The following is a 24,600-nucleotide window of genomic DNA, read 5'->3' on the forward strand; positions in this document are numbered from 1 at the left end:
CCTCTTCGCATTACTACAGAGTTTTATAATTTAACAATTTATATCCATGGCAATAAGTATTTTTTTAACATAAGAAGGGAGTTGAATTCAGAAGAACAAGTATACATCTCTGCGTGTGTGTGTGTGTGTGTGTGTGTGTGTGTGTGTAGACAGACAGACAGCATTGACAGACATATAGACATAGATATGAAAGTTGTGTGAAGAATCAGAAAATGAGAAAGAATTGTTACCAGAAGAAAATGTGATGGGGTGGGGGGGTATAGATAATTTTTAAAATGGACAGAAGCAATACAACAAAGGAGAGATGAGAGATGAGAGAGAAAGAGAGAGAGAGAGAGAGAGAGAGAGAGAGAGAGACCTAGCTAGTGTCTACAGCATTGTAATTTATTTTTAAGTTCAGCCAACTTCAGGTTTGTGGTATATACTTTGATTTCTTTCCCCCAAAGGGAGAAGTGAGCTATATTTGGATGCTGGGTGTTCTGGAGGCATCGAGACATGTCTGTCTGCCTTTCATATCACAGTTAGGATTTGTTGGTCTTAGATGACTCTGTGACAGAGAAGACATAGGACATGGTACACGGTAAACTTATCTCAGAGTTTGGCTATTGACAAGAACTACGGGTAAACCCTATGAGTCTTAAATACCCTCAATTTCTGTTTGACAGCAATGATGCCTTCAAGTCGTTTCACCAAATGTCCTGGGGGAAAGAAGAGTGATGTAAGAGAGTACGAAAAAGCACAAAATCAGACACGTGACACAAACAGGACTAGCAGAGACTGTGGAAATACAGTCTTAGGAGTACAGGTAAGAATCCGAAGTAAGTATGATTTTACAAGTTGTAGCCAGATGCACCTTAGCAAAACGCACAACGTAGAAGGTAAGTTAGGGAACGTATCGCGGTAAACCAAGAGGCTTTATAAGTGGTGGAAGGAGCAGAACAGGCGTGTATGAAAGACTCACAGTGAGGAGGTGGGAGGTGAAGAGGTTTAGGACCAGGAAGGAGAACCAGGACCCAGGGAATGTGAGGAGGAAGCTCAAGTAAAACTGAGATTGCGTGGAAAATCCATAAGAAAAGAGGACGCTTGGTAAACTAATGAAAACTAGTAATAGTCAAAGAGTTGTAAAGGAGGTACCTTCGTGGGCAGGTCAAGCTGTCCTGGAAGTCACAGGTTCCCAATGAGAATCCTAATGCCGGGGAAGGGCAGCTCCAGAGGGCACCCGAGGCCCCCACAAACAAAGCAGGCAATTTCCACTGCATGTGCTGCTCACCAACTAGATGCTGAGACTCTATTGGTTAAGATACCGTATGCCGTGGTCATCAGCACATAGAGAAATCAAGCAGGAAGTAAAATGAAAGCGTCCTCTTGGCTGGTTAGCCCTTGGAGTACCAGAAGTTGCTAGGCCAGCGGCTGGGGTCGAAGTGTCAGTGACGGCTTTACTCAGCTACAGGCTGTGCTACACCACTGACCTGATGCACTAACCTGAGGTACTGGTGCTGTAATAATGGCAACTCCGTCACAGGGGTGACCAATCCTTCTCTACTCAGAAATGAGACCTGTTAGACCAGAGGAATTCATAGCCGGCACTCAAATCCTGGTAAAAAGCCTGTGGCGGTAGTCATAGGCTTGAGTGGGGAAGCTGCTGTTGTTTTGCTAAATGGACATGGTACACCCATCTAGTTGCCTTCTAAATAATTACATTTATCCTTCTACGTGAGTGCTGCTGTCAACTCTGCTCAGGGAATCCTTTTTATGCAGGGGGCAGAGGTAACTGCAGAGACAGGACGGGTCAAAGTCTTGAGAATAAATGACAGTTTAATGTTTAAGCATGGATGGGATGTCTATCAGTTTCAGCGTTCAGAGGATGCTACGGAGGACAGACAGGAAGAATGTAGGAGTCAGAGGATGGGACAGTGTCCTGGAATGCTGTCCGGGCATGAGGTGGCCTCGGCACCCCTGGTACACAGCAGCCGTGAGTACTTGTATAAAACCTGCATGTGACTGAATCCAGCAACGTCCTGTCACGGCAAGGGAAGAGAGTCATGAGGCCACACTTCTCCCTGAGGATTCACGGGCAGTTAGGGGTTGTAGGATGATGTCACAGGTGAGGCAGGTACAGGATAGAAGGAGGCCTGACATTGGAGGAGAAGGAAGGATGGGCGGGAGAGAAGTTTGAAGAGGAGGAGACTAGGGGAGAGAGGAGGAGACAGGGCGGAGGAGAGGGGCTGAGAAGCGGTGGCAGGACAAGATGACAGGTGATGTTAAGATTCTGTTCTGTGTATTTACAGGTTGTTATTAATGTTCTCAAGGGATGGATAGTACCGGGCTTTGTATGTTAAGTGGGCGATTATATCTTACCAATTGGATCTAAGATTATTGTGTTGTGTGCTCTTTTATGTGAGGGTTTGTGTGTAGGAAAGTGTGCGGCTGGGCTGTGTTTCCACCAAGATATCTAGCAGATATCTTGGGGCACCGCGGTGCAGGACCTAGCGGGATAAAAGACATCCATACTTTTTTATTATTTTTATATTTTTACAACAACAAGGGGTAGGTAGGACAGGAGAGTCTGACAAGCTCTAAGGATCAAATGATGGTTGGAGTAGGGTGTGGACATTTTCTTCAGTGGTGTAGACACTGCTAAGGTTCCCACAGTCCTGGAAGTAACCTCTCGCCACTGCTCCTGTTGCTAAGCAACCCTAATGAAATGCATTGAGTCATCAAAATAAAAAAAAAAAAAGAAAAGAAAAGAAAAAGAAAAAACCCTACGGAGTCAGAAAAATATGATTCGAAGACATTTTAAAATTTTTATAATAAAAAAACAGGATCCCATCACTGCACATATGTAATTCATGATAGTAATATTTTAAAAACGAGCTGTCGCCCTTACACACACACACATCACTTACTATGAGGTTGTACTTGGCATAGTGCAGCTCGCGGATGACGTAGTACAGGCTTGCAACGACAATGCAGATGTCAGCCCTGAATTTGTCCGAGAAGAGCTCGATGCCGGGGAGGAGCTGAGTGATTTCATACTGAGCATAGCTACGTTCGGCTTTGGGATGTGGGAGCGTAGTCCGGAGCAGACTCTGAGAGATGAGAGAAGGAGCCACAGTACCTCACCTGCACCAACAAGCAAACCAAGACAGGCACACAGCGCCCCTTCCTTTGTGTGGTATGCATCACAGTAAACAGGGCTTATTAATATCATCACTATGGAGTCCTAATGCTGTTCTCACTCCAGGTGGGCTGTATAAGTCCCATTATAATAGTACACTTACTGTTTTCAAACAAAATATCACTGTATTATCATTTGGTGAGGCACTACTGTGTGCTGCTGCTGAATTCTGCGTAAATAGTATCTCATTTAATCCTCTCCCACCCTACTCTTAGAACAAAGGTTTGCTATTTCACAAATGAAGGACTAAAAATTAATCTATATAAGTTTACACAGTTAATGATGGAATAAAAGGGTCCCTAGCCATGTCCATTTAACACAAAACACCGTGGTATTTGACTACAGGGCAGATGGTAATTGAAGTCTATACCAGTCAAAGGAGATTCTAATCTAGTGTCTCTTATGTAACTCACCTGAACAGTATGCAACATTCTAGGTAGGCAAGATATATTGATAAAACCAAATTGTGTATTTGGAAGTATTTCTTTGATTACTTTAGAGCTTAACCATTAGGCGAAGACCAAACATTATGAAATCATTTTAATGCATATTATCAAGGAAATGTTCCAACTTGATTACTTATTAACATTATAAGGTATCCAGTTTTCAAAGAGGAATGCAGCTGTTGGGAATCTTAATATCTCTAATTTGCTTTGTGAAACCACTGTTAAATTGAAAAGGCTTTGCTTCCTCCCCGAGAACTAGCTGCAGTCATACTGGAAGGTGTTGTGCAAGCTTCCAAGGGAAGAAAACAATGAATATTCCTGACTAGCTACAACATTCACAAGCTACAACAATTACCAACATGGCACAACATAGTTAAGGCTGGAATGGTGACATTTATAGCTCAGTGGTAAACCACTCCGTTGGACTTAAGGCCTGCTCGACAAGAAGAAAATCAAAAATCACGCCTGATACTGGAAACCATGTCAAACCCCCATTGCTGGTGAGGTCACGGACCTTAGGGGAACACCTGCTATTGTCACTTCACTGGATCAGCTTAGTTCCCAACTGTGTTTCTTCTCATACCCAGGAGAAGCACAGCTCCCATTCCTCATCAAAAGACAGAGACCATTACATAAAACTGCACTTTGTCAAAATTCAGAGAACAGCTGACTGTGGAGTAGCCCAGTCCAAATGGATATATCTACAACAGCCTACGCCCAAGGAACTTGAGAACACTGAGGAAGAGAGGGGAAGAGACGTTGTAGGAATCAGAGGACCAGGAGGTCTGTGGTGAGATTGTATCCTTAAAAATGAGAGGGAGGCAACACCCGTGATCCCTGAACAGGGTGCCAGATAGGACCAGAGCAAGAACACCACCAACATGCTGACGTGGGAGAGGGAAACCCCATAGACAAAGAAGTAAGTGAGGAATACCGAGTGGGAGAAACACTCTTCCCCGGGGAAGAGTCCCCTACTTTGTTATCCAATCCTAAGAGGTCAGTCTTGAAACCACATAGATACACACAACAGGAAAAGGACTTAGTAGGATATGGTGTACTTTGGGAGAAAATGGAATTAAGAAAGGGATGAAGGAAAATGATACAATTTTTACTTTAAATTTTTAATTAAAAAAAAATTAACCAGCTTCTAAGATAAACCTCGCAGGCTCTGGCTCATTTTAGACATGGCATTATGAATGTAGCAATTTTTAATATTACATTAAACAAAAAGCTAGCCCTTTTTAATCGTGCGCTTTGTAGAACATAAAGAGTAAGAAACAGAGGATCTAAACAACTAAGACACGTCATGGGGGTTAGAGCCAGGCCACAGCTCCCTCTGCCCTTCCTGCCTTGTGCTTCCCCTGCAAACAAACACACATATTGGAATGTGAGGAAACTGTAAAGTCTGCCCTTAAATTTGAAGGAGCCTTTCCCAAAGAATTTATCTATCCAGACTTTTAGAAGCCATCAGCCAACTACAGCACACAGCAAGGGCATCTTTCAGTCCATCAAAGGAAACAGGACCCTTGGCAAAGGCCCCCTGGTTACATCCTGGCTCTCTGATGTCGTGATTCAGATAAAAGCTCCTTTCTTCTTCAGCGAGAAATCTTGAGAGACACCAGCACTCCCTGGCCAGTTTATCTCTGGCCTTTACTTTATGATGCCCTCTCAGACAGCCCGGAACAACTTTATTTATTGAGATGAGGTAAGCCCTGGCAACTGTGTGGAGTCGAGGAGACTGGCTCTGTACTGATAACTAATAGAGCGCCTGCTAAGCATAGGAAACAGTTTTTCTCTAGGTAAAACTCTACCCATTCGAGGAGGAAAGGGATGGAAAAGGGACCGTTCTATGCTAATGACGAGGGAAAGCACCAGTCAATTGCAGCCCACCCAGGAAAGATGAGCATGTGGATTTCAGTGCCGCCCATGCTACCTCCTTATCTGCAATTTTTAGGCATTGGATGAACCACACCTGTTTACTAACGTCACTCAAAACAAAATAATAATAATAATAATAATAATACGTAAACTGTTACCTGAAAAAGTAACGCAGACAATATACAACAGTTGATTCTTTCCTTAACATTCGTGGTCTTAATAAACCTAAATAATAGTAAGAAAAAAAACAATTAGTAGACAACATTCCCAAGTTTCTATATGAATATATTTGGAGTTATGTCTAGGATTTAGAAAACATTACTGGGGGGAAAATGTATGCTGTGAAACTTAAGAAAAAGTATAGATGAAAATGAAAACTTAACCCAAATCTTACCACTGGCAACACTTTGATTTTCTTCTAGACTTTTTCTCTTATAGTTTCACACAAGGAAACAAGGGCTTGTTCATATTAAGATTAAAATTATACCATAGCTACTATTTATATATACATATATATGAATATGAATATATTACATAACCATTTTTTATTTGTGGATTTAATAAACTATGATTATTTAAAGAACTATAGTGTTTTATTGCATAGATGCATCATACATAAAAAAAACTCAGTCTCAGCTTATTTTTTTCTTCAAAGGCTAAGGTAAATGTTATAAGTTAAACTTTGAGTGCATATCTTATTAATTCTATTAGGCAAATCCCTAGCAGTGCAATTTTTGGGCCAAAGAAAAAAACTCACAAAACAGAGGGATGAGAAGGTTTTCCATGAATATGGTTGAATAATTGCCCCCAAAGGCTGTGGCCATATGGTATGTTGCCGCTGATAACATCAAGCCTTTCCAACCAAAATGAAAATCACATCTTTCTGCTATGATTGTCTCCTGTTAGGTACCTTGGACCAGTTTGCATTTCTTTTATGTGACTCTTGCAACCTGCCTTTGTGGCTATAAACCAAATTATCTTCTCTTAAATCTTGCTTAGATAAATAAAACCAGGCAGCTGGCTTGGCTCTAGTAACAACACCAACCATGTGAGTTCTGTGTGCGGGTCAAATATGGGACTCTGCAGTCAAGTGTGTCCTCTGCCCTGAGCATAGGAGAAAGGTAAAGACCCTGTGGATTCATGTCTCCCCCTGGAAGTCACACTTGCAGCTGGGAACAGCATTCTTGCTTGGAATCACTGGGAGATAATTTCTGAGAAATCCAAGCTGAGGTGTCCTCAGCAGTGACTGCTCCTTCCTGTGTGCCAATCCTCCATTCTCGATTTCTAGGTCTCACCCTGAACTCTACCAAGTCACGGGTCAGCTCTCTGGGTTCACGTGTAGGTGTGGTTGAATGTGTGTATGTATCTGTTTGACTTTCAGTCTGAGGGCGAGTTTCTTCCCAAGGACACAAAGTCAAAACTGATAGATGGGCACATTTATTACTGGTAGGGAAATTTATTACTTTCTCTGACTTCCGAAAGTACCAATTTTGTGAAAGGCAAAAAAGGTTTTATCATTTAATATGGTATATACCTCAGAATACAATGTAGAGGTTTCTTCACCACACCCTGTAGATGGACGAAAGAAGTGACTGCAGGAAAGACACCTCTCCTACTCTGGACTTTTGGAATTTCCTACAGTTATGACGTGAGTTGTTAGCGGCACACAAAGCATTGTGACAAACATGTGTAGAAGGCTGAATCATGGCCAGAGAGTCACGTGTACCATAACTCCAAGAATCTGGGAAAATATCACCATTTATGGCAGGAGAGATCATGCAGATACAGTTGTATTAAAGACCCCAAGGAGGGATAAATATCTGAAACTGTCTCGGCAGGTCCGGGGTGAAGAGGATGGTACTTGTAACAGAAAGACCAGAAGGTAGAAAGAGCAGAAGGACATGAGAGTATGGAAGTAAAGGTCAGAGAGGCTGGAGCTGGAACGAGGGGGAAAGGAGAGAGAGAGAGGGTGGAAAGAGAGCAAGACATTAGTAGACTGTTGATCTTAAAGCTTAAGGTAGGTCTGTAAGCCACGGGCTGTAAGAGAATCCTAAAGCGGGAAAGATCCAGAGAAGACTCTGCCCTGTAGCTTTCAGAGGAAGCGTTTTACTTTAGGATTTCTGAATTTCCAAAGGGGAAGGGTAAGCCTCGGCTGGGGCTGCAGCTCAGTGGTCGGTGTTCACCTAGCATGTGAAGAACAGTGGGTTGATCCTTGTCCTCAAGAAGCAACAGAAATGTGTAGGGAACAAATGCCACTGTGTCATAGGCAAGGAGGCTCGCTGTGTTATGACTCCCGGTGACCGTAGAACATGAGCACACTAAGTCTTTAGAGAGGTGCTCAAATGGAAATGATTTAACAGGTCACGGCTGGGCCCTCATCCCTGATGATTTTTGGTGATTTTTAGTAAGAAGATGAGATTTAAAATATGGACAGTTCCAGAGAGGAGCAGACCACCTACAAGCCACAGGGGAGGTCTCAGGAAGGCATCAGCCCAATGTCACTCTTCTGCATGGGGTCTCTAACACTGTACCATGACAAATGTCTGTAGTTTGAGGATTCCCACCTATCCTGCTGTTACGGCAAACCAAACAAGCTAGCACCCTGGGTGTCATGTGAATCTCATCACCACAGTCTACAGATGAGGGCACTGAAGCAACACACTGAGGACGGGGTTCTCGGGACTCTCTGAAACTCCAGCCTGCATGCTAAGACTCTTGCACCCACACCAATGATTCCAGCACTCATTGCTCCATTATTCAAGCGATAGGGAAAGTCAATGCCATACTTTCACTTGGGATGCTTCCATAAATCAAGTCCGGGCCCAGGCAGGACTCATCTTCTGGGGCCAGAGAAATGTCACAGGCGGAGAGTCATAAATAAAAATATCATGAGATGAAATTACATCGCCCTGCAGATGGATATAACCAGGGAGGAAGCAAAGGCGGCCAGGGGCTGGAGCAAGAATCACCCCATGCTCACACTCACTGCGCTATCTTTGCTGAGATCACTGCCCCTTGCAAACACCCCCAGATGCCAAACTTTGATAGAAATTCTTCACTGTAGTCTTTGAAACCAGGAGGTGAGGAACTGCTGGTGGCACTGGGGAGGGAGTTGCCAAATTCTTTCCAGTTGTGCAGCACGTCTGGTTTTCTAAAGATGTCATCAAGAGCTTGGCTCCAACATTTAAAAGCAGCCCTAAGACAGAGAGGAGAGCGCTGAGTGGGAAGTCCTCTGGGGCCAGGAATCAAACCAGCCTTCCTAGCGGAAAAGTGAGAGGACAAAGGAAGTACCCAATGCAAATGTCAGAGCATAAAACTACAGTGATTGTTTCTTGTGACAGCCATCTCAGGTCATGTGACAAATGAAGTAGAGTGACACCATGCTATGGTAGAACTCACATTAGGGTAGAAAAGGTTTTTCCTATTTTTTTTTTAATCAAACAAACAAAAGTGTGCACCTCTACAAACTTCTGGGACAGTACCTTTTCTTATCTGCAAAGATGAGGAGACTTCCAAGGGAATGCAGTGTCTGAACTTTAAGGCTCCTTTGATTGCTGGCTTGGAGAACATCTGTATTTTTAATCAAGTAAAAGAACAAATATCAGTTCAAAGGAAAATATTCCTTTTTTGTTTGCAAGAATATTCTTCAATTGCATTATTTCTTAACTGTGAAGATTGCAGTGGGAAAAAAAATCCTCAAGCTAATAGTGTTTTCAAATGCCACACACTATATATACCCAGAGCGAGAGTAAACAGGGCTGTGTTTGAACACTGAGGGACTTGAGATTGAGCCTAATGCCCCCTGAATTCCAGAGGCTCTGTGGCAGGCAGGCAGAGGTGGTTAACAGGCCTTATGGGGAGATTGGGGGTAAGGCCAGAAATATAAGAATGAAGCTGGAGTTTGGTTTTCTAAAGAGGGGAGACTGGGAGCTTCAAAAGGGATTAGTACCTAAATTCTAGAAGCCCCTGAATGCCACTTGGAGAGGTGGCAATGACACTGTAATGAACAGAAAGGTCCAAAGAGGTTGTTTTTACCAAAGGTCTGACAAGATCCCATTGGTAAGATTTTTTCTTTTACCTAAATGGGGTTGGAGGAGGGGGTAGGGAGAGTATTATATCAGCTTTCTAATAAAGGTGTATACACACACACACACACACACACACACACACACACACACACACAAGATCCTAGAGGGCATTTCTGAGACCTCAGGCAGGGGTTCCCTGCTCTGTCACATAGGAGTATCTGGTGGAACATGGCCGGTAACAACCAGAGATGCAGGATGCCTTGCAGAAACTTGCCCCACAGTGCCAAAAAAAAAAAAAAATCCTTGTTCATGAAGTCCCATATCTAATTTTGTTTTATAAGGGTTTCTTTTCTTTTTAAAGGTATTCTTGTTTGATTTCTAACTGCCCTAAATTTCCCAGAAATGTGATCATTGTGGTGCTTGGTTTTTGTTGAAAACCAAACTCATAGTGCTGATAGAACTTAATCCCCAGTACAACACACCTGTGTCAATCTACACCTGTTGTCATGGAGACCGTTCAGGCGGGATGGTAGTACTCTCACATTTATATATTAAACCATGGGCTCTAGCTACAGAGTCGTTCTGTGTTCACCCTTATTTTATCTTTACAGCTCCATAGTGAACTTTCAGAAATCATCTGTCACAAAGAACATATGAATTGCAGGTTTTACTTTAAGAAGTAAAGGGAGGACTGTGCAACGTCTGTAGCAGTGGGAGAGGGTGTCTAGAGGGTGTCATACAATACGGGTGAAGGATGCACCGTTAGATTTGCAAATGAGCTGCATCTGAGAGAAAGATGTGAAAAGGGTTGTCTGGGACAGAGGAGAAGTACATGCCACTGTCCTATAAGAATCTCTCAGTTCGAGCAAGAGAAGAACAGGGCCAGAGGGGTGACCTAGAGCCTTTCAGTGGCCAAGAGTAATAGCCAGGTGAATCACAGGAGGAGACTGGGGGCGGCTTCTGTCTCTAGAATGTTCTAGTGTAGCCTAAATGACTGGGATACTTTCAAGTTCCTCCATCATTATTAATTTTTTAATTCATTTATCATTAGTGTTTGTATACTTGTGAGTCTCTCTGTGTGGGTGAGAGAGAGAGAGAGAGAGAGAGAGAGAGAGAGAGAGAGAGAGAGAGAACATCCCATGGCACACAGCATTCATGTCAAGGGCAGAAGACAACTTTGTGGAGTTGGTTCTCTCCTTCCATGTTTACGTGGATTTGGAGGATTGAACAAAGGTCTCTACTCTTGCACAACAAGCACTCTTCCTGGCTGAACCATCTCATCTCTGTAGCCCTCACCCTATTCTTAAAGGTAACATTTCAGGACCAGACGCAATCTCACGTTAACACTGAAGGTCAGACCGACAACTCGTAAGGGTTAGCCTTACCAATAGTTTGGTAGAAGGAAGAAATGACCAGCCCCAGCTGTGAGGAGGGAAGTTTGGTTTTCTCCACCGAACTAAAAATTCGGAAGTTTTCTTGAGAAAGGTCGGGGGGTGTTGACATGTGCACCTCTTCTGTTCCCAGGCAAAACTCCACCTTCCCTGGGGTAAATTTCGGGCTGCTTATCCCTCCTCTTTCACCTAAAGGTATGGGTTTTTTTAAAAAAAAGGAGAATGTTAAAGGGGGAAGAAGGGGAGGACAGAAGTCGAGGAAATGTTGGGGAAGGATGGGCGTTTCAGGTGGACATTTCTACAGGCAGACAGATGCGTCCAGCATGAAGTCTGAAGTCTGCAGCTGTTCAAGAGGATGGGCTCTGTACCTAATTCAGGAAAAGCACTACAGGGGGGCTGCCAGCAAGGCTAAAGCTGAGCTAATATTCTGCTTCTCCTGCAAGCCAGGGAAAGTTTGAGTCTGCCTTAATAAAATGTTTCCTGTAGTTAAGTTTCTAGTTCACCTCTGGGACAGAAGCCTCTTGAAGAGAAGCAACATGTATGGAGCTCTGACCTAAAACAGGAGAAAGGGAATGGAGAAAATCCATCTTCTTAGAATATCAGAGAACACAGGGAAGGAAATGGGCCAGAAAAGCAGCACAAAGGAGCCTAAGGAGAAGCCGTGATGGCAACAGTGAGAGCTCTAGGCATGAACTATGAAGAATGCCTCAGTATCCAGTGAACTGCAGGGTGAGCTGGGAGAATGGTTCTAACGAGTTGTCCTTGATTCTGTAACTCATGTTTATGCATCAGTAATATATTTAGCAATTGGAGGCCGTAAATATGATATGGAGAATTAATTTAGCATAGCAATTGAGCTAGGCTGGCTGGCCAGTGAGCACTGGGAGCCGTTTGCTCAACTTTGGTGTGAGCAGCATGCTCGGTTTGACGTGGGTTCCGTTCTCACAGTCATCTGACAAACACTTTCCCTGCTGAACTGTCTCCCCAGTATCCACACTTGTCCTTAGTCGCCTGACTCCCTTGTTCATTTGCTGACCCCCTTTCTCCCCTCCAAACCCTCCCTTCTGCCTCCATACCACATACATTCCACCATTCTTTTTCCCTCTCCAGTCCCCATAGGGGACATTTTATGGCTACTTCTTTTAAAGTGAATCTATTTCTTTGAGACTGACAACCAGACTCTGGGGAAAGGCTCTGTGTAACCATCCTTTACTACTTTGTGGGTTCTTTTTCCACCTTTCTCCTAACACTAGATAGGAGAGAAAAGGGATAGAGGAGGAAAGGAGCAATTATCATAGACTACGTCCTGCTGGTTAGGTGCATCGAGTTCTTTGGGGCAAGTTTGATCTTTCTGTCAGGATAGCTAATCTCCTCTTCTTTGTGAACAACTCCTTAACAAACCACCACCAACAGCAACCAGCAACCAACCAATGAACGCACAGCAACCCTACCCTGCCTCTTGGGGCCCTTACATCCCCCTGAAGAGTCCCCACAACCCCAAACATTAGACAATCACAGAAACAATTTGCAGGTAACAAAAATCATGCCTCTGCTAGAGCACGAGGCAAATCACAGTCAGCTGCTGTGACGCGGGCCCCCGTATCCCACACCCAGGGTTAAAATGAAAACATACTCCCATTGCTGTGTTTTTAAAAGAAGCCAAAACTCTTGTTACGGTTCTTCTTAACTTGGTATGATTCAATCGTCTCCTAAAAGAAAATAATCATAGCACTACACCTGCAAAGAAAGTTCCAAGAACTCTGAAGCAAGGAATCAAAACTTTAATAGAGACAATTCTTGTCTATGTGTACTGTATCCCAGGAAGTTAGCTAGTTGAGCAAAAAGTTTAAAAGCAGGTCAAGTATCTGGTTGGAATATAGTGGGGAGGGAAGCAAGAGGGAGGGAGGGAGGAGAGAGAAATCTTCTAGACAAGATATAAAACAGTCGCCAGCAAAGAAGCATGTTGGGAAGAGAGGATTATGAGTGCAGAATACTCAGCAGAATGACACCCAACGTGAGTACAGATCAAGGGACAGAGAATGAACCTTTACCTTGTGTCTGTGCAAGAAATAAAGAAAGCAGTTTTCTGCTGTGTCGGACCGATCTGCTATGATGATTGGACTTTTCCAGGGTCTCTCTGAAGCATCTCAAAGTGTCGTTCACGTCTATGGGCACACAGACCAGCTGTTTGGCTAGTTTAATCTCTGAAAAAGAGGAGAACATTAGGGATGAGAGCAATGCCGAGCCAACAAGTCACAAGACAGTTCTAACTCAGAGACCTTCTTGGCCCAGATTCACAGTTGCTGAATTCGAAAGCCTCAATCTGTAGCAGGCATTTGACACATAGATGAATTTTTCTTAGCGTATTTCAAAGTTTTAAGATTTTTTATTCTTATGAAATGCAAATAACTTTAGATCTTGCCAATTTTCCTTATGAAGCCTCCTACTTTTTCATAAAAAATGAAATAATCCACTCTTTTTCAACAGCCTCTTCAAAGCCCAGGTGCCTTGGGAAACAGACGAAAGGAAGGAAAAAAAAATCCTGGAGCCTGGCAGCTGATCTCAGAAGGGAAGAAGGCAGGCCCTAAGAGGGGAAAGGCAGCCGCAGCCATATGTGGGTCTGGAGTTAATCAGGTGCTCTGACGAGACAGGGAGGGGAGCCCGTGGAGAGATGCAGATAGGTCTCTGGGCAGTGAGAATGGTCCTGGAATTGGACTGGGCTGTAGATGGGCTGCACACTGATGAGAGCTAGTGGGGAGTGAACTTACAGGATTCCAAATTGAATGCCCAAGGATTTACTTCTTCAGTAAGCCAGACAAGTAAAAATGGCCATTAAAATTTTAAGGTCTTGGTAATGATGACACTTCCTAACTAGCAGCACGCTAAGAGGTTAAAGGATGGGACCTTGTCTTTAAGAACCACCTCTGAGTAGATAAGGCTTCCCAACACAGGGGAATTAACATCATATCCACAAAGAGAATCTGATTAAATGATAAAACTGAAAGAAGTAAAGAAGACAGAAATAAACAGAAGCAGGAAAGGGTACGCTGATATCTCCCCAGCCCAAAGTCTAAAAAATTACTATAACTGATTGAATCATAAAAACAACCAGAAGAGATATTGGCCATTAGTAACCTTATTTTAAAATAAGGCATGGAAGGGCCTGGCAGATCAGCATCATATTCTGGAATTCAAGGAGATGATCCTAAGGACAAAGAAATATTTTGAGCCACTGTAAGGACAGACAGACAGTGGGGATAGTGTAGATTTCAAAGCACAGAAAGCAGACTTGGCTATCCTGTTGAGCAAAAGGGTCTAGCCCAGTGCTGAAGCCTTCATTAAAGGAGTTGCCTTTATTTTCTGCACTGGAGAATCAGGAACATGCTTCTTAGCAGGGCTCACATATACCATGGGTATTTTAGAAAGGTTAGGCACCAGCTTCATCCCTGTGGGCATAGCACAGAGAAGTGTGGTGGCTAAGAGACTTTCTACTACAACATGAGCACTGTGTTATTTCACTTGACTGAGATTTGTGACACGGCTACCAGGGAGAGCTGCTGGGAATAAGGGCAGATGACTTCATTGCTCATTTCAAGAATCAAAGCAAGCCACGGAGATTTGGGAAATAGTCATCCAGTCCCTGCAAACAGTGTCTATCTGCCCACAGAGACCCTTGCTCTAAAGAGCCTCAATTCCCCGCCTCCTTCAAGGCATTCATTCTCCCTCTCTGTGAAATCATTCCCAACAGCATTCTTGCCATCCTTTCTCCGTCTTTAAAAATTAAAATGCTCTCTCTGCTGACTCATTTCCCATCAGGGTATCATCCTAATTCTCTGTTCCATTTTATGCCAAAATTCCACCCCCGAAATAGTTGCCTGCACTCATTGCCTCATGAACTCACCTCAATCACATGTCTTCTCTTTAGAATGAAGTCCATCCCCAGACCAAAGGTTCACTCCTACTGGTTCTTTTGGCTCTCTCAACCCAACCTCTTGGCCTTGAGACCCCTAAGGTATCATTCTTAGATGCCTTTCTTCCCTTCTTAATTTATACTCACCCCCCAGAAAGATCACCCTTGGTCTTTTGTTTAAACAGAAATGTTCTGGTAGATCCTAAATACTTAAGTCTGGCCCCAGTCCCTCCTGAAACTCTCAGTCATCGATCTAAAGACCCACATGGCTGTAAGTACAAGAGACAAACTCAACCCCGACATGTGCCCAGCTGACATGATCCCAGCCCGACTTATGCACACACACGCACACACACACATACGCACACACACGCACACACACACGCACGCACACGCACACGCACGCACACACACACACACACACACACACACACACACACTCAAAACATCAACTCCTTCCAGTCTTTCCCATCTCAGTAGAGAATGGCTTCATCTTTATAGATGTCCAACCAAAAGCTAGAACCATCTTTAACTTTTCTGCTTTTGGGCCCCAAATCAACTCCACAACAAGTGATAGACTTGCTGCCCTTCAGAAAACACCTCAAGTCCCACCATCTCCCAAGGACTCGTTCCCACTTCCACTATGATGAGGACCTGCTGCTTCCTTTGAATTAAAACAATTGCCTTACAAATCGCCTCCCCCCATACCCCAGCTATGCCTACTATATGCCTCCAACACAGTTTCTAGATGATTCCGTTAAAAAAATGTAAACTCTCTTGAGTCACGCCTTGATCTAAACCACCCTTCTGCTCTATCACCTCCAGAAAACACAGATTCTTAGAACAACCGTATGGGAGCCAAGTCCCCAGACCGCGCTGCCTGCCTCCTCATATTTCTGCTCTTCACTGTCTTATCCATCACTCATGCTTCCAGCCCACAGGCTTAACACAACTGGGTTACTTTGTTCTAGAACAGTGGCTCTCAACTTATGGGTCGGGACCCTTTCCTAGCAGATGCATATCAGATATACTACATATCAGGTATTTAAATCACAACGCACAACACTAGCAAAAATTACAGTCATAAACTAGCAATAAAAATAATTTTAAGCTTGGGGGTCACCATAACATGAGGAACTGTACTAAAGGATTACACAATGGGAAGGTTAAGAACCGCCTGGTGTAGAATATTCTTCTCTCCGGTATCACATGTCTTGAGTTCTAAACTCCTTGAGGCTATCGCTTAGTTATTAATGTCTCAATGAGGCCTTCCTCCATCACCCTGCTTTCAAAGCATTTCTCATCCCAGACTCTCTCCAAGTCACTGTTGTGTTCTGACATACTGTGTCTTACTTGCTCGTTGGATGTCTGCACTTGGGTGAGGTTTACTGAAGACAAAGGCTTTGATTATTTTGTTGCTACTATTACCCCTATTACCTGCCATCTGCTACATGATAGGTGCTCAAAGGATTCTGTTAACAAGGTAATGACTGCAGGTCTTCAAAGCTGCATGGCTTGGGCATGTTTTATTAGTAGTCTCTTCTGTGCACTAATCTCAATGATCCTGCCTCAGTCTCCCACTTCTGTATTCTTAGCAAAGCACACTCTGTATTCCTCATACACAATCTTTCATGCCACTATCTACAACACCCTCAAGTTTGTAGAGTACTAGTGTTTTGCTCTTTATCTTGCAAGAATTCATTAGCTTCTAGTTTTATCTTCTACCTGGAGACTGAGACCAGAGAAAGAAGATAAGGAAATACCTCAGTCAGTTCTGGCTGTTATAACAAATTACCATAGACCGAGTGACTTAGAAGTGAAAGAAACTCATTTTTCACAGATGTGAAGGCTGAAAGTCTTAGACCAAGCTGCCATCATGTTCAGGTTCTGGTGATGGTACTCTCTCCTGATTGCTGACAGCTACCTTCAAAGGGTGTCCCTATCATGTCAAGAAAAGACCTAGAGCGCTCTCCAATGCTTATTTCAAAGGACACAATTCCAACCATGAGGGCTCTATCTTCACGACCTACTCACCTCATAAAGACCCCCACCTCCAATATCACATTAGCACTAGAATTTCAGCACATGGGTGTTGAAGAGACAGAAACATTTGGCCCATAACAACAAGCCAAGAGAAGTCTGAAAGCTTTCGCATATTAGTCAGAAGCACATCCATGAAATATCAACAGTAGGGCTGCCTAAACAATACCTGGATAATTCCACCACCAGTTAACATCCTAAATGCATGGGTCTCTTAGAGGAAGAGCTACAGAAAATGAACAACTATTGAGACTTGGCGTCTGAGTCTTCTCTAGGGCTAACCCCTTCCCATTTGGCTTTCCAATACCAGTTGTCAGCCCTATGAATTTATAATCCATACAAGAAACACTAAATGCCTCAATAGATTGTACTTACATATTTATATATGTATGTGTAACGATAATTTTAAAAAGGGATCATAAGCTTAAGGGAGGGGGTTGGAGGGAGGGGAAATAATGTAATGTTTTCATTTTTAAAATAAATAAAATAATATGAGAGTTGCTCTCTCCAAGCTTAGCTTTTAAATATTCATTACGTTTTGTTTATAACATTTACCTTGGAGGGTTACTGCTTTAGGTTTTGGATCAAGAATCTGGGAAAGTATCTGTTTCGAAACAAGCATCTGATATAGGGAGACTCGCATCACTATGGCTGCATACACATTTTTAAAACTGGTCGCGCATCACAACTCTCTGTGTTCAGCAAGATGGAAATCCCAGCAGCTTACATCACCTAATGGCATTGGGTGTCTTCGTTTATCGTTGGCACACCAATAAAACTGTCCAGCGACGCCCTTTTCATAATGTGTCCCTGTCGTGAAGTGCCACATGACTGTATAGAAGGAGCACTTCTGCGTAACTGAGCATTGTATCAGACAATGAAGAAAGACAACCGAACAGAACACGGGACTGGCTCTCAGACAACTGACAGGCTGAACCCTGAACGTGTAATTAAAATAGCGGTCTGAATGAGATCACCCTGTTGATCATCCGTCCTTATTCAGCCTCTATTGATAACTGACTACTCTCTGTATTTTCCTAAACTGTTTCACTTTCTTTTTTTTATTTCCTTTTTCTTTCCTTTAAAGAGCTTTAGCACACCTTTTCCCCTGTAACTTAATTAGAGTTCCGGTGGTGGTAGGAGTGGGAATGGTGTGGTTGTCTCTGTTTCCATGAGATCAAAGCAGAAAGAAACATCTCGAGTTCCAGGCTCACCCCCATGAGCCTCTCTCAAGGGGACTGCCCTCTGAAATTCCCCACACATCATTCCAGAAAGTATTTGAAAGCCCTTAATAGTGTTTCAGTAGCTTGACATGGAGAGGGAGGAAGAGAAAGGTAGGCAGTGGACTGTTACGATTTCACTGTACCCATATAGAAAGGAAATGCTAATCATACCTGAGTGTTGGGCCTACTAAGAAAGGAGCCACGAGAGGAAGGTGAAGTCGGCCTTCTCCACACTTGATCATAACCATCCCCGTGCCCGGAGACATTAATAAAACATAGCTGCCAAAGGCTGAAAATTGCCACACACCTAAGGACTTACTAGCCCTATCAGAGAACTTAAAATGTCAAATCCGATCAAGACTCAAGATGGAGGCCCTGGACAGAATGTTAAAAAAATTTTTTTTCAATAAAAAGCCACATCTAAGGTTATCTCCCAAGTGGAATTTAATGAGCAAGCAAGGTACTCATGCACCCAAGAATAACCTATAAAACAAGCTAGTCTCACTTCTTCAAATCCTGCTGAGATTATTCCAAATTACACATGCATTATTAAACAGTTGAAGGGAGAATAGGATGCTGTTAAATAATGAGAACACCAAATGTCTCGAGGCTCTGGGGCATCACAATATTTGTTGTGAAGAATTAAAATGTTTTTATGCCACAAGAAATTCTGAGTGCTAAAAGCAGTGATCTGATGTGGAACCTATCACAAGCGGACTTTGCCTTATAAAAGAAAGTTATAAGCATTTCAGAGAGATATACCCAGGGCCCGGCATAGTTATAACCATGTTAATGAGCTGAGTTCAGGATACTTAGAAATTTTTAGCATCTTAGACCCAAAAGCACGAGCCAGAGATGCTTCTAGCTCAGATTCTTTTAAAGACATTTAAGTCAGAAGCCTAGTTTGGAAGAGCTTGATATAAAACTTATGAGCATGTTGGTTGTGTGGAATTACCATACAACCTCAATAATTTAGAATAGATTGCTTATCTCACATGATCACTGAAAAATACCAACTTATTTCTTGAGTGCTGTGTTTAGAGGTAACTGTAGCCTAAAGCACACAGTGCAAACAGGCTTGATAGCCCGGCAGAAGAATCATAGATGGAGCGCTTAGCCAGACTAGAGCTTGAATATAAAGGTCCCTCTACTTACTGGTAATATTTCATTTTCTTGTCTGTAATGTGAACATAATAGTATCTACCTCTTAAGGATAAAAATTAAAGAATCTATATGGAGTTTCAACTCAGTGTTACCGTTGCCATATAATACTTTCAAATGTCTACTTCCCTGGACATTCTTATTCTAATCACAGCCTACACGGCGCATACTTTCAACATAGTTGCAAATCAAAGGGACTCTGTATGCTGCCTTCCCTTTGTCCCAATTTACCCATCCCCCAGTTGCCTACATAAATACAGTTTAGTAACAGGCAACGAGCATGCTTTCAGACAGACCACATTCATCACCAATTAGCATCTGTTGGTGCACGGGGCTATGATTTTCCCAGTGTGCTGTTCTTCCCTGCTTTGATGGGAGTTGTCACTTGATTACAAGCACGGTTGGCACATTTTCTCATGACCTTAGCTATTCTTCATAGAATGGAGGGTATGATAGTAGTTCTATTTGAGTAAGGATCCTACAACAGGAGACATACTCCATCACCCAAGGTTTGAAGACAAATCTAAGAAAGGAAGACTCAAAGTCCTTGATGGGAGCATCATATGTGACCAGAAGATGCTGCTGCAAGTGAGGCTGAACTCTGAGGAAGGGATCATCTCAGAAAACCCATAGAGGCACAGTCACCAGCGACATCCCTCTCGCCTCCACAGTGCTCTGCAAACATTTCCCTTCTCTCCCACTTTCCTCTTTCCTGTGTCTACTCTGGTATTTCTCCTGAAATTTCTGTTCTTAGCAACCGTGGCTGTGCTCTAAACCAGAATCACTGAGAGAGTCCTTCCTACCCAGTAAGAATGCCTTCACCTGGGGTTGGGGATTTAGCTCAGTGGTAGAGCGCTTGCCTAGGAAGCGCAAGGCCCTGGGTTCGGTCCCCAGCTCCAGAAAAAAAAAAGAACCAAAAAAAAAAAAAAAAAAAAGGAATGCCTTCACCTTCCAGCCTTACAAAACTCCCTCCATCAAGCCCAATTCTTCCCCCTTCCTTTCCACCTTAGCAGAAGGAGCGCCCCACTGTCCAGTCTGTACCCCAGTCTCTCTGCCTCAAGGTCCCTGCTCCATCAAAAGCCATTCTCTTCTGTTGCAGGGTTCTTCCCCTTTGATGGTTTTTTCCCGTTTAATATATTAATACTAATAATATATTCTGCCAATATAAAGACACATATAAAATGAGATGGAAGGCCAGAAAGGGGTAAAACATTTGCAAGGTGAGCGCCATGCTTTCTGAAGGGCAATTACTCCAGACTGAATGAATCCCCGCAGAAGCAACTCAGCAGCACCATCCCCACAACACAAAGAATCCCACTGTCCTCATCACCATTTCCATAGTCACAGGGTCATCCATTCAACAAACAGATACTGAATCCCTGCTACACATTAGGCACTGTGGATGGCATTCCAGCTATGTCAGTGACCACAACAGAGATCCCTGCCTTCCTAGAGTTTGACTTCATTAACGGAGCCTAGCAACCAATAAACACAGCACAAATCCTAAAGCCGGTGCTCTGACTGATGGTGAGAAGCGTTCCATGCTCCATAGAGGAATTGAGAGGAGCAGTTTCAGATGGCACGGTCAGGCAAGCCTCCTTTAAGAAATGAGATGTGGGACTTGAAGGGAGGGGAGGTTTTCAGGAAGACACCTGGTATGGGATGTGGAAACAACCAGAACAAGGCAAAGCTATGATAGCAAAAAGCCAGTAACAGTGACCACCAGATTGCAAATGAAAGACAGGGACCATGCTAATCTTGTTATCTCTCTGTTTGACTATTGATGCTTTCACTCTCTTAAAGTGCTTGCTCTCTCTCTCTCTCTCTCTCTCTCTCTCTCTCTCTCTCTCTGTGTCTCTCTGTCTCTCTCTGTCTCTGTCTCTGTCTCTGTCTCTGTCTCTCTCTCTTTCTCTCTCTCTCTCTCTCTCTCTCTCACACACACACACACACACACACACACACACACACACACACACCTTGACCTTGTGTGCCCTGTTCTTAAATATTCTGCTTCCACTTCTAAGACTGTGTTCATGACTCATCCACATCATGTTCTTCCTTGGTTTGCATCTACAATAGTTGCTGGGCCCATGTATGCTGACCCTAACCTCATGGAGAATCAGAAATGCTTCCTTTGAAGTTAGTTATGGTCATGTCATCTAAAAAACAACATTTAATCGGGTTTGGCTTACAGGTTTAGAAGTTCAGTCCATCCTGAGTGAGGTAACCCAACCACAGAAAAACACACATGGTATGCACTCATTGATAAGTGGATATTAGCCTAAATGCTCAAATTACCCTAGATGCACAGAACACATGAAACTCAAGACGGATGACCAAAATGCAAATGCTTCACTCCTTCTTTTTTTTTTTTTTTTTTTTTTTCCGGGGCTGGGGACCGAACCCAGGACCTTGCGCTTCCTAGTCAAGCACTCCTTCTTTAAAAGGGGAACATTCCTTGGGAGGGAATAGGGAGGCAGAGTTTAGAACAGAGGCAGAAGGAACACCCATTCAGAGCCTGCCTCACATGTGGCTCATACACATACAGCCACCAAACTAGATAAGATGGATGAAGCAAAGAAGCGCAGGCCAACAGGAACCGGATGTAGATCTCTCCTGAGAGACACAGCCAGAATACAGCAAATACAGAGGCGAATGCCAGCAGCAAACCACTGAACTGAGAACAGGACCCCCGTTGAAGGAATCAGAGAAAGAACTGGAAGAGCTTGAAGGGGCTCGAGACCCCATATGAACAACAATGCCAAGCAACCAGAGCTTCCAGGGACTAAGCCACTACCTAAAGACTATACATGGACTGACCCTGGACTCTGACCTCATAGGTAGCAATGAATATCCTAGTAAGAGCACCAGTGGAAGGGGAAGCCCTGGGTCCTCCTAAGACTGAACCCCCAGTGAACGTGATTGTTGCGGGGAGGGTGGTAATGGGGGGAGGATGGGGAGGGGAACACCGATAGAGAAGGGGAGGGGGATGTTGACCTGGAAACCGGGAAAGGGAATAACACTTGAAATGTATATAAGAAATACTCAAGTTAATAAAGATGAAAAAAAAAAAAAAGAATTTCAGTCCATTATCATCAAGGTGGGAACATGGCAGCATCCAGGCAGTCATGGTGCAGGAGGAGCTGAGAGTTCCTCATCTTGTACCAAAGGCAAACAGGAGAAAATTGACTCCCACATGGCTAGGAGGTGGGTCCTAAAGCCCACCCACAGTGACACACTTCCTCCAACAAGGCCACACCTCCTAATGGTACCACTCCCTGGGCCAAGCATCATCAAACCACCACACTGGCACAGAAACTCGGTCCAGGTGCTTATTCCACCGTGATGCCAACCTTAATGAGCACAGACAGAGGCAATGAACAGACCTTCCTCACTGTAAGCTCATGAGGTAGGAGTCATCTGTCACTGTTAGAGAGCCACACCATGCTTTGAGTGACATTGCTTCCTAACTGGGATATCCTCGGGTCTGTATTCACCAGAACTCTCCCCGACTTCAACTACAATCAATATACAGTTGACTCAACTGTTCTCCAAGCCAGCTCACTCAGAATGCCACATTCGTATATCCAACAACCACCAATGCCTCTCCTCAGGTATCCACCAACCATCTCTTCCGGTATTTTTCAGCCATCTATCCTATGCCTCTCCTTGGGTATCCACCAGCCATCTACCCTCTGCCTCTCTCAAGTATTCAGTCAAACATAGAGATGCAATGGCACCCCTGGCCTCTGACCTGTGCTTCCTCACGCTGGTTTCCTGACTGGGAGGAGACATCATTATCCTTCCAGTTACCTGCTGCAGGCTCCATAGCGATGTGAGCCCCTGCTCTCCTCATCTGCCCTTCATGCCTAGTCAGGACAGGATGAAGTCCTGTGGCCTTCCTCTCCCTTTCTTTCGTGTCTGTTCCCTCTACTCAGCTACAGGCCTCCATTCACATCCAAGCCAGGAGCAGCAGCAGTTCCTTCGAACCTATTTCTACATTGCTGCAGAAGATTCTTTGGGGAGACCTTTGACCCTTTCCTCCTGGCATCTTTTCTGGCTTCCTCTGCTCTCCGGATAAGGCTGAGGCCCCCTTCATCCTGCTCTCTCGAGTACTTTACTGCCTACTTCCTGCTGACCTTGTTGACCTTCTGCCTTTCTACAGTCTTCAGTGGTGAGTGCCGGCTATCTGCTATTGCAGTTTATAGCATCAGAGATAGTAATGACATAACCAATTACAATCCCACCTTATTGATCTCCCTCAACAGACATGAATTCCTCTCCAAGGAATCTATAATCTCATTCATCTTAGAATTCTCAGTACCTAATGGCAGCACTTATAACTTAACAGACGCTCAGTGTTTGCTGAGTGACTGGATAGTGGGAGGACCAACTGGGCAAACCATTGAACGAACATCCAATGACTTATCTGTACGTACAGAAAACCAGTAGATAAATAATAAATGAAAGAATTGTTAACATCCCAAAGGAAAGATCGTGATCCTTCCCTGTCCCAGAAACCTAGGCACTTTGTTGAGCTTTGGTATTTTGATGTGTATTAATAATGCTAAGTGCAGGTCCCCAAGACCTAGTTGCCCCAGAGAAAAGAGAGTTCACACGTAGATCCAAGTGACCCTATCTATGTGACCTTGTCCGCAAGATATTTCTGATAGGTAAATAAAGATACTGACAGCCAATAGCTGGACTTGGTTTAGGGGCTGGGGGTGGGCAGTAGGGAGAATCATGAGGGAGAAAAGAGGTGAGGAGGAAAAGAAAGTCACCACGGATTGGGTGACTCATGAAAACGTGGCCCTGAGGGCTGACCAACTGGAGTTAAGAGCGGCCCAGATGAAACATAGTAAGTAACAATTTGGGCTTATTGATAAGAAAATAGATTCTAATAGCACAGAGGGTAAATATCTGCCTAGCTTTTGTGTTGTTTAAGGCTTGTTGTAAATATAAAGGTTGTGTGTGTCTTTTATCCAGGAACTAAATGGTCAAAGGCAGGATAGAACCCCAGATGGGGATTAAATAATTTCTACAACACACTTGAGAAGCACAACACAGCACAGGTTGTATTCTTATTCTCCTGTTTTTTCTTCAAAGAAGTATTTGTGTAATCGTGACAATACAATTAGATTTGTTTGGTTTTAGATTTATTTTATTTTTATCTGCAGACATGCATATATGTCTATGTAAGTGCATGCCACATGTATGCAGGTACCCACAGAGGCCAGACAGAAGAGAGTGTCGAACTGCCTGGAACTGGAGTCACAGGCAGTTATGAGTGACACAATGTAGGTGCTGGGAATCGAACTCATAGCCTCGGGAACCACAGCAAGCTC

General features: G+C 43.7%; 1 protein-coding gene across 2 annotated transcripts in view; it reads right to left on the reverse strand.

Moving 5' to 3' along the window:
• Cfap54 (cilia and flagella associated protein 54) overlaps window positions 1-24,600 on the reverse strand; it is a 283,006-nt gene that overhangs the window by 132,545 nt on the left and 125,861 nt on the right. For both annotated transcript variants that reach the window (XM_087557147.1, NM_001447141.1), the window contains 6 exon segments: window positions 12,973-13,125; window positions 10,916-11,110; window positions 8,985-9,072; window positions 8,489-8,698; window positions 5,661-5,727; window positions 2,907-3,089 (listed from right to left, as the gene is read on the reverse strand). In XM_087557147.1, the coding sequence (XP_087413273.1) occupies window positions 2,907-3,089; window positions 5,661-5,727; window positions 8,489-8,698; window positions 8,985-9,072; window positions 10,916-11,110; window positions 12,973-13,125 (896 nt within the window).

Source organism: Rattus norvegicus, chromosome 7 (genome assembly GCF_021556685.1).
Source record: "Rattus norvegicus strain SHRSP/BbbUtx chromosome 7, alternate assembly SHRSP_T2T, whole genome shotgun sequence".
Taxonomy (NCBI): domain Eukaryota; kingdom Metazoa; phylum Chordata; class Mammalia; order Rodentia; family Muridae; genus Rattus; species Rattus norvegicus.